This window comes from Astyanax mexicanus, chromosome 17 (assembly GCF_023375975.1).
Source record: "Astyanax mexicanus isolate ESR-SI-001 chromosome 17, AstMex3_surface, whole genome shotgun sequence".
Lineage (NCBI taxonomy): Eukaryota > Metazoa > Chordata > Actinopteri > Characiformes > Acestrorhamphidae > Astyanax > Astyanax mexicanus.
Window position 1 is genome coordinate 17176548 of NC_064424.1, and position 14662 is coordinate 17191209.

Below are 14662 nucleotides of genomic sequence, written 5' to 3' on the forward strand. Positions count from 1 at the left end.
CTCACCGCTCCGCCGGCCTTAGCAGAGATGTTGAGTCTCAATCAGTTAACTGTTCTTGTTTACTTCAAAGTGAGCAAGTGAGGAAGAAAATTAGTCTTTTTTGTATTAAATTGTGAAATACTTTGTATAAATATCACAATTTACAAAATACAACACCTACAGCACTGTAGAACATATATTATGGTTTTTCCATATAACCCAAATTCATTTTTGGGTTATAGCCATTCTAAAACTTTTTTAAAATAATAAATTCTACGTCAGATAAAATCGTGTATTCCTTTTCTATAATAATATGGTTGTAATGAGGTTTAACCATTTAATCAAAAAAAATATATAACGTTTTTTTAATGCTCTCAAAAATAAAGAATATTTAAATACATATAATTAATATGTATTATTATTTAATATGTATATTTTTTATGTCCGTAGCAGTGACATTATTTGTTTATCTTTTTATTCTTCATTACTTCCTGCCATGCCTTACTACCGTTTGCAGACTTTTGTTCCAGATTTTTTCAATGCAGTGCGCAGGGCTGTTTGATTGGCTAAACATGTCTATTCTGACGGACAATAGGTCTCAACTTGTGTTAAGTTCAAGAATACATAAAGTCCATTGCAATAAACGCAGAGTCTGAACGGGTTAAATGCTTTACAAGTGACTTGAATGTTTTAGTATGTTTTAACAGGTGATTTTGAGGGAGGAGGAGCTGACTAATTGACCCTGCGTCACTATAAAGTTATAGCAGCTGCTGAGCGTCAAGCGACACATGATCTTTTCCACAGCCACCAGGTTTACTGGCTTTTCGTTCTATTGTGGGTATTTCTGGGATCCTCAGATAATGTTTTTGTTATTAATATATTTGTAAGTATGCTTCTGTGTAATATAAAACCAATGTAATGATGTAGGGAATACCTGTTTCTGTTGAGGTACGATAGAAGTACTTTCTTGTACTTAAAGGTACAGTTTTATTGTAACCCTCAAAAGGTATCATATTCGTCTTTAGAGGGTCAGATGTGTTCCCTCTTAAGTACAAAGTCTTTCCTAACAGCAGGAAATGCAGATTTGTACAATTTAACCAGCCAAAAGGTACATTTGGTATTCTCTATCACTGTTCTAAAACAATACATATCTTTTGTTTATACATTTTTCATTTTAAAACCAGACAGTATTATGATTAGTTTCGGTTTTTGACATGTATTCAGTTAAACAGTTTTATAATTATATTTAGTGGTACAAAAAGACTTTAACTGAAAGGTACTCTATTGCACCTGAGGTACATCCCCAGTGAAAAGCTTTGTATTCTTTTAAGTACAAATCTGTACTTATTTTTGTGAGGAGTTATGGAGTAAGGAATTTTTTTTGGATTATTATCATATTTTAGTTAGGTTTCCTAAGTTAGTTTGTGTGTTTTATGAGTCATTCCTGCGATTTTCCTAAAAGAAAATCCCTCCAGCTTGTATTTCTGTGGCTCTTTGGTCTGAGCTTGAAAAGCTTGCAGATCTCATCCTATGTTACTGGTCTGGTTTTCCAGGTTGTAAAATGTTAGTTGAATCACTAAAAATCTGTGACTTACCCAAGACTACTTGTTTTAACAAATTGTGTGCGTTTGTTCTAAAATCTTAAATAAAATGATATGGGGGGAAAAAAAGCCCTCAAGATTTGCCAACAAACAATGGGTTATGCCTGAGCAGGATGATTGTACAATGACTTACAAAAGTCAATTCATATCTTAATATCTCATCTTACGTTTTTACATTAGTTTATTTTTTTGATATTGAACATGTTACAATCACCCATGTTCAATTCATGTTTTAAATAAATATTTACAAAATTTCCTTTGGAGCAGATTTAAAAAGTGATTTCTATTTTGTAATACAGGGCATGCTCACCCTGGACATGTGATTGACACCAATAGCCTGTCTCAGTTCTCATTCAGTCCTACCTGGTTTAGCAAATTCAACATTTTTTTTTCCTGCATCCAAAAAAACAAACACTCGAAACTGTCAAAAACAATGCCACCTACAGTTGTGATTGAACATTTACAGCACACGTCATGGACATGAACTTTGTAGCACAACTGGGCTGTCTACAGCCAGAGTTTCAAATTACCATGGGCCAATAAAAAAGTATCCACTTAACAAAACAAGCTGTTGTAATCAGACACAAAAAGAAAGTTTATTAAATGTTAGTTAATCAGAAGGAACCAGTAAAAGCAAAACCACTATTAAAACAATTTACAAATAAACTCCTCTGTAAGCTTGAATAACACCCAAACATAACTTACCCCCAAAACACTCTTAACCACTTGGCTTGTACAGAGCTTAAATAGCACCAAACAGGAAGTGAAATGTCACTTCCACCAATTTTGGAGGGAAAATTGTCTATAAAAGCCCCACTCAACAAACACAATAGTTTTTCTTCTGAAAGAAGGTATGAATGGTTTTCTTCAAGGAAACTGTAGTAGGTGTGTATATCTTCCTTAATCACTTAAATAATTTAACTAGTTTGTTTAAGAACATTTCATGTTCATCTACTAAGAAAACAAATACACACCCAGGTGGCCACTATTAAACTTAAAATCTAACAATTTAGTTTTTCCACAATTTAGACTTTGTTCTCACTCCTGTCAAATTATATTTTTAAATTGCATGAAATAGATTTAATGTATTTTAACCAGCATGTGTCCATTTTTTCTCCTTCCCTTTAAATGTCACTGTTTAAATGGTGCAAAGGAAACGCTTTTCAATCCCCATGACCATCAGGGACCTGTTTGGAAGGTTGGATAAAACTAGTTTGCAGCAAAAGCTGCTCTTCATGTGGATTTTATAGTTGGGAAGTGTGGTTATTTATTCACATAATATATCCTGAAAGACTCTAGCTTTCCCACCTTAGATTACAGTTTGATACTAAAAGGCTGGCCGGCGCTCATGCTACACTGCTCAACATGACTAGACAGAGTTTTTTCTTTTTAATCAATACTTTTAATGAGTCTTTTGTGGTGGTCTTGGAAAATATTAACTTAAATGTCATACAACTGATTCCAAGTAGGACATTTCAACTGAAATATTGACATTATATTGATTTTCTGTTTGGACCCCCCCCCCCTCTCACTTTTTCTTGGTCTAAGTAAATGAGTAGAACACAGCCCTGTCCATTTTTGCTTCCAGAATCAGGCTTGTCCTACTTCTCAGCTGATGCGCACTCAGCCTTTTCCCTTTGTTTTCGCTCTGTTTCTATATATCTTTTGTACCAATATGCTCCGTTCCTCCTGTTGTGTCCTGATGTCCCCGCCTTGCTCGTCACTGCCCTGATGCTTGCCTTGAGGGAGTCCTGCCCTGGAATCCTGCTTTGATCCATTTCTGCCACAATTCAAAGTTGTACATATTGATGCTTAAACTGTGCAGACTTTAACACAACATATGGGTCGAGCAACTACTGACGCTCATTCCGAACCTTTTTGTACTTTTAGATATTTATTTGTGCTGTCTGTGTCATCCACAGAAGAATGGGTTCCTCTTATCTCTTGATTCCTCCCAAGCTTTCTTCCTCTTATTGTGAGGGTGTTTTTTTTTTTCTTGCCACTATTAGTGTAGTGTTTACTCATAGGAGGCTTGGACTTACATCTCTGTGAAGCTGCTTTGATATTTGATTCAGTTGGACATTAAGTGTACTAATAAATGTAGAAATGAAACCAGGAATGACATTCAATTTTATTTCTTGTTTTTCAGAACCCAAAGCTACCAGAATCAAAGTATCAGAGTACATAAGGGCTATGGCTAAATTTTTCTTTACCCTCCACGATGAGGGCTAACAAACTTGTGCAAGAACCTGATTGATCAGTGTTTAACATTAACCAACTTTTAATTTGACTAAGATAAGATGGGTCACCCTCAATGTAAGTGTAGCTGATCTGTGTCTCTGGAGCTGCTTTGATTTTTGTTGTAAAGTGTTTTATAAATACATTTCAATTGGATTGTTCAACTTGTATGAGAGCATGTCTTTGTTGCAAAATACTGCATACTGTAACTGGTAAGGGTACTGGGACTTATTTTGATGGGTTCACTCAACTGTCAAACCAGTTGTACCAATCTTGAGTCTTTAGCTACATTTAAAGGTAAAATTATCCCAATAATTAACGCTGGTGGGATAATTCCCAGTTATAAAAATTGTACATCTAAGGTAAATAGAACACAAGACACCTGCAATAAGTTGGTTAATGTCCTCTGCTCCCGCAGTTATCCACTTCCTAATTCAACTTCTGCTAAAAAAAAACTTACTGGAACATCTGAACTAGAACCACTAGACTCAAGAGCATTTACCCAAGAGCTAATAAACCAGTCACACCAGCAGCAGTACCCACATGATCATACACAGGCCACGGTTGGTGTAAACCCTGATCCTATAAGCTTACTCAGTATATCCACACACTGAGCTCCTCTGGATCATGGGACTAAATACATGTTGAAATTTGAACTAGGAACCCTTTAATACTTGAAAGCTAAGACTTTTCCCTCTCAGAAAAATGGAATGTCAAAATGAAGTTGGAACAAAAATTAAAAATAGAGAAAAATATGCCAGCTGTAATGTGCCATTTCACTTATAAAGGGATTCAAGCATTACCCTTAGACCTTTAAGAGTGCTAATAAATGTAGAAATGAAACAAGGAATGACTTCCACATAAAATTTTATTTCTTGTTTTTCAGAACACAAAACCACCAGCACCACACCATGTCCTAAATTTCTGTACCCTCCAACACAAGGCCTAAAGTCATGCAAGAGACCTGAACAACAACCAATTAAACATCAAACATTTATTTTTGACTGATTCATTGAGGAACATTTTTAAAGCAGCCAAGCATTTACAACACTAAGTCAAATAAGAAAAACAATACTTAAATCATCAAAAGGTAAGAACACAAGAAAAAAACAAAACACAGAAGTCTCCATCTCTTGGCAGTGTGCCAAGTCCTGCTGGAAAAGGAAATCTGCATCTTCATAAAGCTTATCACCAGAAGGATGTGTGAAGTGCTCTGTAGCTTCTGGGCAGACTGCAGTGACCAGACTTAATATAACCCAGTGGACCAACACCAACAGATTTCATGGCTACCCAAACCATCAGTGAAGTGAACTTCACGCTACACTAACTTTAAGCAGCTTGGACTGTGTGCCTCTCCACTGGTCTGTGGTTATAAGACGTCCTTTAGCGCAACTTCTACCTGCACTGCAGACTAGCTTTATGAAGATGCAGATTTCTTTTTACAGCAGGACTTGGAACACTGCCCCCATGGGTGTTGCTGCCATTAAAATCAACAAATTCACATTTCATAATTCTTTGTTAGTTAACCCAGCACAATTTCTATTGCTTTGCAAAAGAATCCATCCCACTTGCATGTGACATGAATGCACTCAGTACAAAAACAGGAGGAAGAACCAAGTAAACTGACTTATTTACTTTAAATAATAGTAGAGTATTCTTAAAATGATAAGGTATTCTCAAAAGTATTTTCTAAAAAGTAAAATGAAGGATAGTTATGCTTGATGAATTTGTTTCACATTAATTCAATTATCCTAACAGTGGGTTTCAAAACAAGCTGATTAAGATAGACAAATTCAATGAAGACTTCAAATTTTGAGATTTTAAAATTTTCTGACTATTTTTATGCTAATCTTAGGACCCTGAGCACATTAACACATACTCAAACCACAGACATTGTTAAGTCCAACATAGTACTTACCAGGTACCTGTGAGAATGGGCAGGTGTGAGCCACCCGAGTCTTTAAGGTCTAGGTTGAGACCAAGAGTTGTCCTGGGGCAGGGGGGCCTGGGGTAACCCGTGGTTTGGTTGGTGGGGGGGTGGGGGAGAAAAAACTATGTAAAAACATCTTAGCATTGTATAATATACTTACCTGGATGCATGCATGTGTATAGTGTGGTGTAAATATGTATACAGTGTAAAATATTACTGTGTATAGTTGTCTTGTCCACCTGCCTGCAAATTAATTACTTAATGGTTTAGTCTAAGGGTATTTAAGGACAGGCAGGGAAACACTTTTGTGTTTTTGTTATCCGTAAGCCATAATCATCGGCAGCATTAGAAATAAATAAATAAATAAATAAATAAATAAATAAATAAATAAATAAATAAATAAATAAAACATGTGTAATAGATTACTCTGTGTAATGTATGAAAGCCAATTTCTGCCACTAAGTCATTATGATCTACTAAGCCATAATTATGAGATAGAAAGTCATAAAACAAACAAAAAGCATCATATTTGAGAGACGACTCGTAGTTTAACAAAGGAAAATGGATGCGTTAGCATCTCATATGTGGAGCTTCTTTTGCTGGAGTGGAGAGCAAACAGCTTGTCTAAAGTACATGCTCAGGTCAAGGAGGTGAAAAAAAGGCCAGGTGGTTTGCTTTTTCTGTTTTTGCAGCTATAGTTGTACACCTGCACCAAGAGATGTGTGGGTACGAGAGAGAAGCATGTAGCGCATGCTTAAAAAAAAGATGCATGAATTCCTGTTTGACCGTTCACACTCATGTCGCATGTCCATGGATTTGGATACATATGCGATGTAGGACCACATATGAAAGTGACTCAAAAAAGTGATTTAAAAAGTCACGTTTGGTAATGTGAATGTAGCCTTAGTGGAGAACCCTTGCTTTTTTCCAAGTGGTAGAAATGGCCTTGCATATTAATAAATCTATATCATATATGAGCTCCACTTTTTAACTGAGTTACTGTAATAAATGAACTTTTTGGTGATATTAAATTGTAGTTAGTATTGCCTGTATCTATCCTGCCACTGGTTGTTAGCTTGGACTTGCTGGTCAACCATACTGGTGGTGGTGACAATCTAAACAAGTCAACCAGTTATTTAACTAAAAAAAGCCTGTGGGTTTTTACATCCAAAAACAACCGTGATGTCCAATGCCAGGAATCTGCCAGTATTTGGAAATATTTCCGGGACTAGAAAACAGGAAAAACGAGTGAACGAGTGTTTCCAATCATACGCTTATTGGTACGCGCCCTCGGTGACTACTGCTCCTGCTGCTGCTTCAGTTCCTCCAGTCTATAGCGGCGAGGAGGAGTGTTTGTTTTTAGTGTGTGTCTATAAAAATAACGTTACTGTTCAGGGGCCGAGAAGCTTTCCAAGTGGAAGGGTGAAGGAGGCTAAAAGGGCCGTTTTATTTGGAGCTTTCTAGCTAAAAGAACAGTTAAATAGCCACAGTTCGTTAGCTAGCATTACCTTCAGATTATATCCAGCACTTTGAGCTTCTGCCAGGAGTGGAGAAAATAGGAATGAGCTCGCTTGTTTGACCACTTCTCGTTTATTGTTGAGTAGTGGTATATCCAGGGTTATACGCGGCGGGTTGTGTGTGCTTACTATGTGTAACGTTACAGTAGCTGAGTGCTTTAAACCGAGGGTGGCTAGCTCGTTAGCTTAGCTGTCTAAGGGGTTTCTGTTTGAGATGGTAGCTAAGCTAGTTGGCTTACTAGCTACGTAACTGTTAGCAAAACAAGTAGCTAGCCTAGCTGGCCGGCTTGGTATTTAACTAGCTGGCGAACAGCTGACCATAACAACCGATTTCCAGCTTTGTCAGTCCTGGTTGAGAGGTAAGTGGAGAAGATATGTGAAGATATATTACTACCTAGATAATTAACTTTCTAAAACTGATGTTAGCCAGCTAGTTAGCTTGCTAATTAACTATATAACTTATTGAAATGATTTATGTTCAGTAACTGTTAATGAACACACTGAGTTAATGTTTAACCTCACAGCTCTGTACTAATGTAACGCTAGATAACTAAGCTAACTAACTAGTTTATAAGCTAATTAACTAGCTTATAAACGTAACGTTAGTCTACCAACTGGTGTCTACAAACCTCTTGCTAGCTATATATAAATAACCCTGTTTTTTAATCACAGTTTTCATGCATCTTGGCATGTTCACCTCCAGTCTTACACACTGCTTTTGGATAACTTTATGCCTTTACTCCTGGTGCAAAAAATTCAAGCAGTTCAGCTTGGTTTGATGGCTTGTGATCATCCATCTTCTTATTTATATTCCAGAGGTTTTCAATTTGGTAAAATCAAAGAAACTCATTTTTCTCTCTAAGTAACATTAACTAAGTAACTATCTAACTAAACTAGCTAATTAGCATAAGCTAAGAGTATAGTCTACTAACTGCTGTCTGTATTATAATATTTGCTATGCTCATTTTATATAGGCAAGTAACTAACTAACCTAACTAGCTAACTAGATTGGATAGATAGATAGATCGCTAATTAGCCTAGGCTAAGAGTATAGTCTACTAACTGTTGCCGGTATAATATTTGCTATGCCTATTTTTAAGTAGCTAACTAACCTAGCTAACTAAATAACTAAGCTAAGAGTATAGTTTACTAACTGCTAGATTCAGGTTTCAAAGAGTTTCTCATCTGCACAGTAAGACAACAAGTTTCCTTGTACAATGAAATTCCTTACCAAGTATGCCACATAAAGTGAAACGTAGAAAAATACAATAAAGCAAAAAATAATAAACTAACTAAATATACATTATAGATTGGTGTTAAATTTACAGAAAGATTTGCAATATGTATACATGATTACAGTAATATGAGATATGGATATTATTTACAAGTAAGAACATGATTATGTACAGCAGTGAGATGTGACGAAAAAAAGTGCAAGAGGTTCAGTAGTGCAATTGTAAACATTGTTGCAGTAAAGTGAACATGTGCCTCAGACAAATGTCAGTGACATGTAAACATGTAGAGAGTGAGGTGCGGGGTTATTTTTATTATTAGGTTCAAGAGTCTTAACTAATAATAACTAATAATATGTAAGTAAGCGAGTTAACAGATAGATCATTTAGAACTGGTTCTAATATGCTAAATTTCATGTGTCTGTAAACATGAATGTGGGCCGAAAGTCAAGTCACCATCAGCAGTGGGATGCATTGTGTAAGGCCTGTTTCTAGTTTTATATTTAGCTGCTTAGGATGGACAGGGTGATGTGGTCATAGTGTGAAAAGGATGTTGTCATCTAGCTAGCTTCTTCATATGACTTGCTTTTTGATGTGGAAACCATTCATACCATTATCAGATCCCTCTTACCTCTTACCCACTTACCCTGTAGTTTTCTTTCACAAGATTCATCTTGACTCAGTTTGTTTTAAACAACTGAAAATACACTCACAAGCTAAATGCTTGCAAGAGATAAACACAGTATGTCAGGTTTTGTAGGTGTAACATGGATCTTTCTTTACAGATTCTCTTCATTTGGACGAGTAAAACATGACAGCCATGCGTGTTGATGCCAAGGTGGTCATGCTTGGGAAGGAGAGTGTGGGTAAAACCAGCCTGGTGGAGAGATATGTACACCATCGCTTTCTTGTCGGACCATACCAAAACGTGAGTAAGGAACAAGGAAAATTGAACCAAACAGTGTTAAAAATATTAGATTTGGACATATTATATGAGGAATTGTATTGAGTGAAATGATGTGAACTTCTGCTTTCAGTATCTGTCCATAAGATTCTCCTTGTGCAGCAGTATCTGCAGCTAAACATTTCCAGTAGTTGTTATTAAGTCTAATACATCGACCTAATCTATCGCTTTTAGTTTGTTTTAGTTTTAGTTCCTCGGTATGAAACCACTTTGACTCTGTTGTGTTTGTAAGATTTCTCCCATGACCTGCTTAATCCGAAGAGATGTGTTTTGGTCTCATCGACCCATTAAACAATTTCCAATAGCCTTATGGCTTGTTCAGGCAAACCTTAGCAAACTGCAGATGGTCAGCAGTGTTTTCTTATTTATTTATTTGCAGTGCAGTGGTTTTCTCTTTGTAATCTTCTTCAGTGTTATCTTGATGGTGGAGTCATACAAATTTAAATTTACCTTTATTTGCTTACAAGCTACATTGGGTTCCTTTGTGACCTTGGAGGCTATTTACAGGCCTTGCTCTTTGTCTGATCTTTGTCGAATCCAAATTATTTGGTGATGGTTTTGTAGCTTTTTCCAGCCTGATATATATATATCAACATATCTTTCTTCTGACATTTTCTGATACACTTTCACAGAAATGTGTTTTTAATGTTTGACTTGACTAGATCACTAGATCAAACTTCAAACTAACTGTATTTTTACCATCAAATGTTCTGATAATCATCGTTCACATACTTTTGAATCACAAATATGTACTTTTTTATTTTTGTCAGTAAATAAATGACTGATTTTTCTTATTCTCATTGTTTTATTTGGTTTTCCATATCTACATTTTAGGTCAAAGTGTTAGGTCTAATTCATGCAAAATTCTTAAGTATACCTAAATATTCCAGCACCACTATACACCAAGGTGATAAATTAGAATAATCCTTTATAGCCATTGTTCAATTGTTTTCTATGTAAGCCATCTTCATTCATGGTCCAAGGCCCACTGCACCCACCATTAGGTCACAGCTAGCCTCTTTTTCCATTCTAGTTTAGGTTTTATACAGTCCTCAGCAAATCAAGATTTATCTGCTGGCGTAGGTTCTTATTCTTTTCTTTATTCTGTTTTCTGTCTTCCGTTGATCTTTTCGTATTGACTTACATAGAAACCTTTTTACATCCACATTCAAACATGCATGACTCATAAAAGAAGCTTCTTAAACTGAAATGCTTACTGTCATATTTTCCTCCCAACAGACCATTGGAGCTGCATTTGTTGCAAAGCCCATCAACGTTGGGGACAAAGTCATTACACTGGGTATATGGGTGAGTGCTGGTACTGCCATGTTTGCTTCTGAAGAAGTCCCATCACAGATATTAATCTCATAAAGATGCTCTCTCTTTCCCTTTTTCTCTTCCTCTCTAGGACACAGCTGGGTCTGAACGATATGAAGCCATGAGTAGAATTTACTACAGAGGTGCCAGAGCTGCCATCGTCTGTTATGGTATGTGTTTTTTTTTTTTTTTGTCCCTCTTAAAAGAAATATGTAATAAATTAATTATGTAATTCAGTTTTTTACACATACACAGTTTTCTGACTGCATCTTTTTAGTTGTTTACAGCTTAAGCTTTTGTGAGAGAACATCCTGTACTTTTCTTTAATGTCATGCTTTATTGGCACACTGCTCTTTAGACCTGACCGACAGCAGCAGCTTCCTGAGAGCCAGGTTCTGGGTGAAGGAGCTGCAGACTTTTGAAGAGGTACACAGGCCACTGTTCTTTAGTAACTTTCAGATATATTCTGCTTTCTCTTTAAGTCTAATCTGTTGTGTTCAGCTGTTTATAACTACTGTCCTCTTGCTTGATTCATAGCACTGCAAGATCTATTTGTGTGGAACAAAGAATGACCTCATTAAGGCTGACAGAAGTGCCAGACAAGTAGACTACCATGACGTAACAGACTTTGCAGATGGTAAATTTTAGTCACATTCAGTGTTTTTAATTGATAATTATTTTAATGTATATTGTGTTTAAAGTCTAGTTATTTTAGTGTATAATAAGCAGGTCATATTACATCTCCCTCTTAGAAATTGGAGCACAGCATTTTGAAACTTCAAGCAAAACAGGCAACAATGTTGGTAAGCACTGTTTCAGAGTTGATGTTAGGCTGTAAATATGGATGTGGGTACAGTAAAAGTTTAATATTTGACTTTTTTTGTAACAGATGAACTCTTCATGAAAGTAGCAGAGGACTTTAGTAACTCAGCGTTTGAGCTCATGCCAGGTGAGGTTATTAAATTTAATCGTTCAGATACATTTATAGGTACAATTTCACCTTCTATTACACTTTTTTATATACCTCCTTGCTCTGAATGTATTTTTTAAATACGCAACACTTAATATCACTGAATTTTTGGTCACAATAAAAAACAAAAAATGAGACATACTGAACTGATGTAATTCGATAGGGTATTGTCCATAAACACTGCTAAATCAGTTAATATTACTCATCTTAGTGCACAACATGAATTAAAAGCGGCAGTTTTGCATAAGAATGATTAATAATAATAACACATGAATACAGACATATTTATCTATTTAGTTTAACATGTGTGAAAATACGGATTTTACACTTGAAAAACACAGGCCTTTAAAAGATGATATACGATTTATAAATAAAAAAAATAGAACTGCAGAACTAGCACTGATCCCAACCCAAATGTTGTATTACATTTTTTGTTGTTGTCCATGAATTCATTCGACTTGAGTCATCATCATTGATCATCTTTCTTACAGAGGAGAAAGGAGTGGACCTCGGCCAAAAGAAGGACTCTTATTTCTACTCTTGTTGCCACAACTGACTTATCACACGGCTCGTTTTTTTTTTCTTGTCACCTGGAAATACTGGATGCTCCCTTCTTTCTTATTTAAAAAAAAACAAAGACAAAGAGTTTCCCCCTCCTCTTTCTCTCTCTCTCTTTCTCGATTGCACAATGGAGCGTAGAGCTGGCCGTGCTGCATTACAAAACTAAAGAAATATCAGATTTTCAGGAGATTCGTAGATGAGCGAAGACTGGGTGAACCAGAAGCTGCCTCTGATGCACTTCCCTCTGCTGTAGAGGGGAAGGAAAGGAGAACTGGAAGCCTGAATCACATGGAACTGACCATCGCCACTGTTCTCTGTGGCCTTTTTTTCCTCATAGTATTTTTGCCTTGAGATATTTGTTTAGTTTTTTTTTTATATATAATTTAAAGGTTCCGTTTGATATTTTGTTGACTGCAGCCACTGAAGTTTACAGATGGTAAAAGCTGCTTGCCGTGCCATCACTGTTCACTGTTTGGCTCCTTTGGTCATATGCATCTTCAGAAAGCTAAAGTTGTAGATGATGATGATGATGATAGAAAGCTCCCTTTTTTTTTTTTTTTTTTTAAATACATCATCTGAGACCAGAGGGCTTTTACCACAAAGCAGGATTTGTTCAATTTAGGCAGATTAGTAAAGTCTGTCCAGTAGAAACAGAGCTGAGGGGCATCCCTATTGGACAGTTCTCAACTTTGGGCTTAAAATATCTGGCTTAAGCTTTAGGGTTAAGATTGGTATTTCTGCGTCCAGTCAATGCAAAGTCTGTTTCCAGTAAAATCGGCAAAGGCGGGAATGCGATATTTAGCAGGCCAATCACAGTTACTGCAGTCTGCGTTGCCCTGGTGGGTAATTACGTTTCTGGAGATGTCAGCATCACGATTTGTGTCCACTAGCGATTTCGTTTTGACATTCTATTCACGTCAAAAAAGAGAGCTGCCGCATGGCGTGTGCATGAGAGGTTGTGTTGCAGTGAGAGCAGCCTCGCTGTACAAAGAAAAAGAACAGAGAACACAGTCCAGGGCCGCAATGCTGCATCTAGCCAATCAGGAAAGAGTAGGCTAGAACATCACGCACACAGAACATGTCTTTTTCAATTTCTAGAACTATAGAATAGCGTTGATTTAAAAATGTAACTCTTAAATTTATGACTGCCTATTTCAAGACTGTTCTGTTGCTTAATTTGGTGTAAATTAGACCCAGAAGCATAAATTGATCTTTAGCAATAAACCAGCTTTCTGGTACAGCCCTTGTTGTATTATTTCTGATAAATCTACTAAGGATGAGGCCTTCTGCTGAAGGTTGATGGAACTGGTTCCAAGTAAGCATGTGAACTATTTTTTTTTGCCTTTTCTTTCTTTCTTTTTTTAAAACAGTGTATTTATTTCCTTTTGCTGAAATGATTCCGCCACTACAGTACAAGCTAGACATGTTTCTACTGAGAATGTAGTCAGTGAGGGCTCTGACACAGGAAGGTAGGACATACAACAAAAACTTACAACAGTTAGGGTCTCCTAAACCCGAACACGTCTAATGATGACTGATGACAATATGTTGTTTATATTGGATTTACAGTTCTGATAATTGTTCTCAGTTGTACAGTGTAACTTTCTAGCTTCTGGATTTACATGAGCTTGAGGTTAGGTTGGATGACACTTTGAAACCTAGTGTTTTTTTTTTCTTATTGAAATGAAGCCGTAAATGAGGTGGAACCTACATTTCAACCAAGACTTGACCTGATCTTCTGCAGTAGGAATTGGAAGTTTTCTTTGCCTAAATCAGAGCTAATCTGAATCTAATGCTTGTTGAATGTGATGTTAATGTTTACAGACAGACAAGAAACAAAGACAGGATCCACACAGAAACAAAATCAGCCTTTTAATTTAATTTTACTTTAGTTTTCTAAACAGGGATTCTGTCTTTGTCAGTGTAAAAATGAATCTGTTAATCTCTGTACATACAGCCTTAATTTGCTTTCAATTGCTCTATTGTGCCTGTACAAAATACACACTTCTGGGGGGTTTCACACCACGTTAAAACGTACAGAATCACTGTTTGTTGCTAGCTTTATCCGGCTGTATCTGTTACGCCACATGTCCAACAGGCAAAAACTTGTCAAGACTGTTGTGCCAATAATGTATTTGCAGTGTGTATCATGTTCTCATGTCTTCTGGAATAACCCCAATGCACTTGACACTAAACTGGAAGTCTGTACATATCTCAATCCTCTGCTGTTTTACTCTCTTAATGCTGTCTGTCCAGTATTGTGCAACGTTTGGACAACCCGGTAAAATTACACGTGCATATCCTCTGCTGAGACAAGCATATGCAGATTCTAAAGTATTACTGTAAAATAGTT

At 36.4% G+C, this 14662-nt stretch overlaps 1 protein-coding gene across 1 annotated transcript; it reads left to right on the plus strand.

Moving 5' to 3' along the window:
• Nucleotides 1-7025: 7025 nt before the first annotated feature.
• On the plus strand, nt 7026-14527 carry rab24 (RAB24, member RAS oncogene family). The gene is made up of 9 exons (XM_007244438.4): nt 7026-7624; nt 9283-9425; nt 10701-10769; nt 10870-10948; nt 11137-11204; nt 11316-11415; nt 11531-11581; nt 11668-11727; nt 12240-14527. Exons 2-9 carry the CDS (start codon nt 9309-9311, stop codon nt 12302-12304), a joined length of 609 nt encoding a protein of 202 aa, XP_007244500.2. The 5' UTR covers nt 7026-7624; nt 9283-9308; the 3' UTR covers nt 12305-14527.
• Nucleotides 14528-14662: the final 135 nt, after the last annotated feature.

Bases quoted from the DNA above. Each gene is read 5' to 3' on its own strand.
- rab24 (XM_007244438.4), top strand. From the start codon at position 9,309: ATGACAGCCATGCGTGTTGATGCCAAGGTGGTCATGCTTGGGAAGGAG. The intron at 11,205-11,315 runs GTACACAGGCCA...CTTGATTCATAG, and splicing joins AGCTGCAGACTTTTGAAGAG to CACTGCAAGATCTATTTGTG. The intron at 11,728-12,239 runs GTGAGGTTATTA...TCTTTCTTACAG, and splicing joins AGCGTTTGAGCTCATGCCAG to AGGAGAAAGGAGTGGACCTC.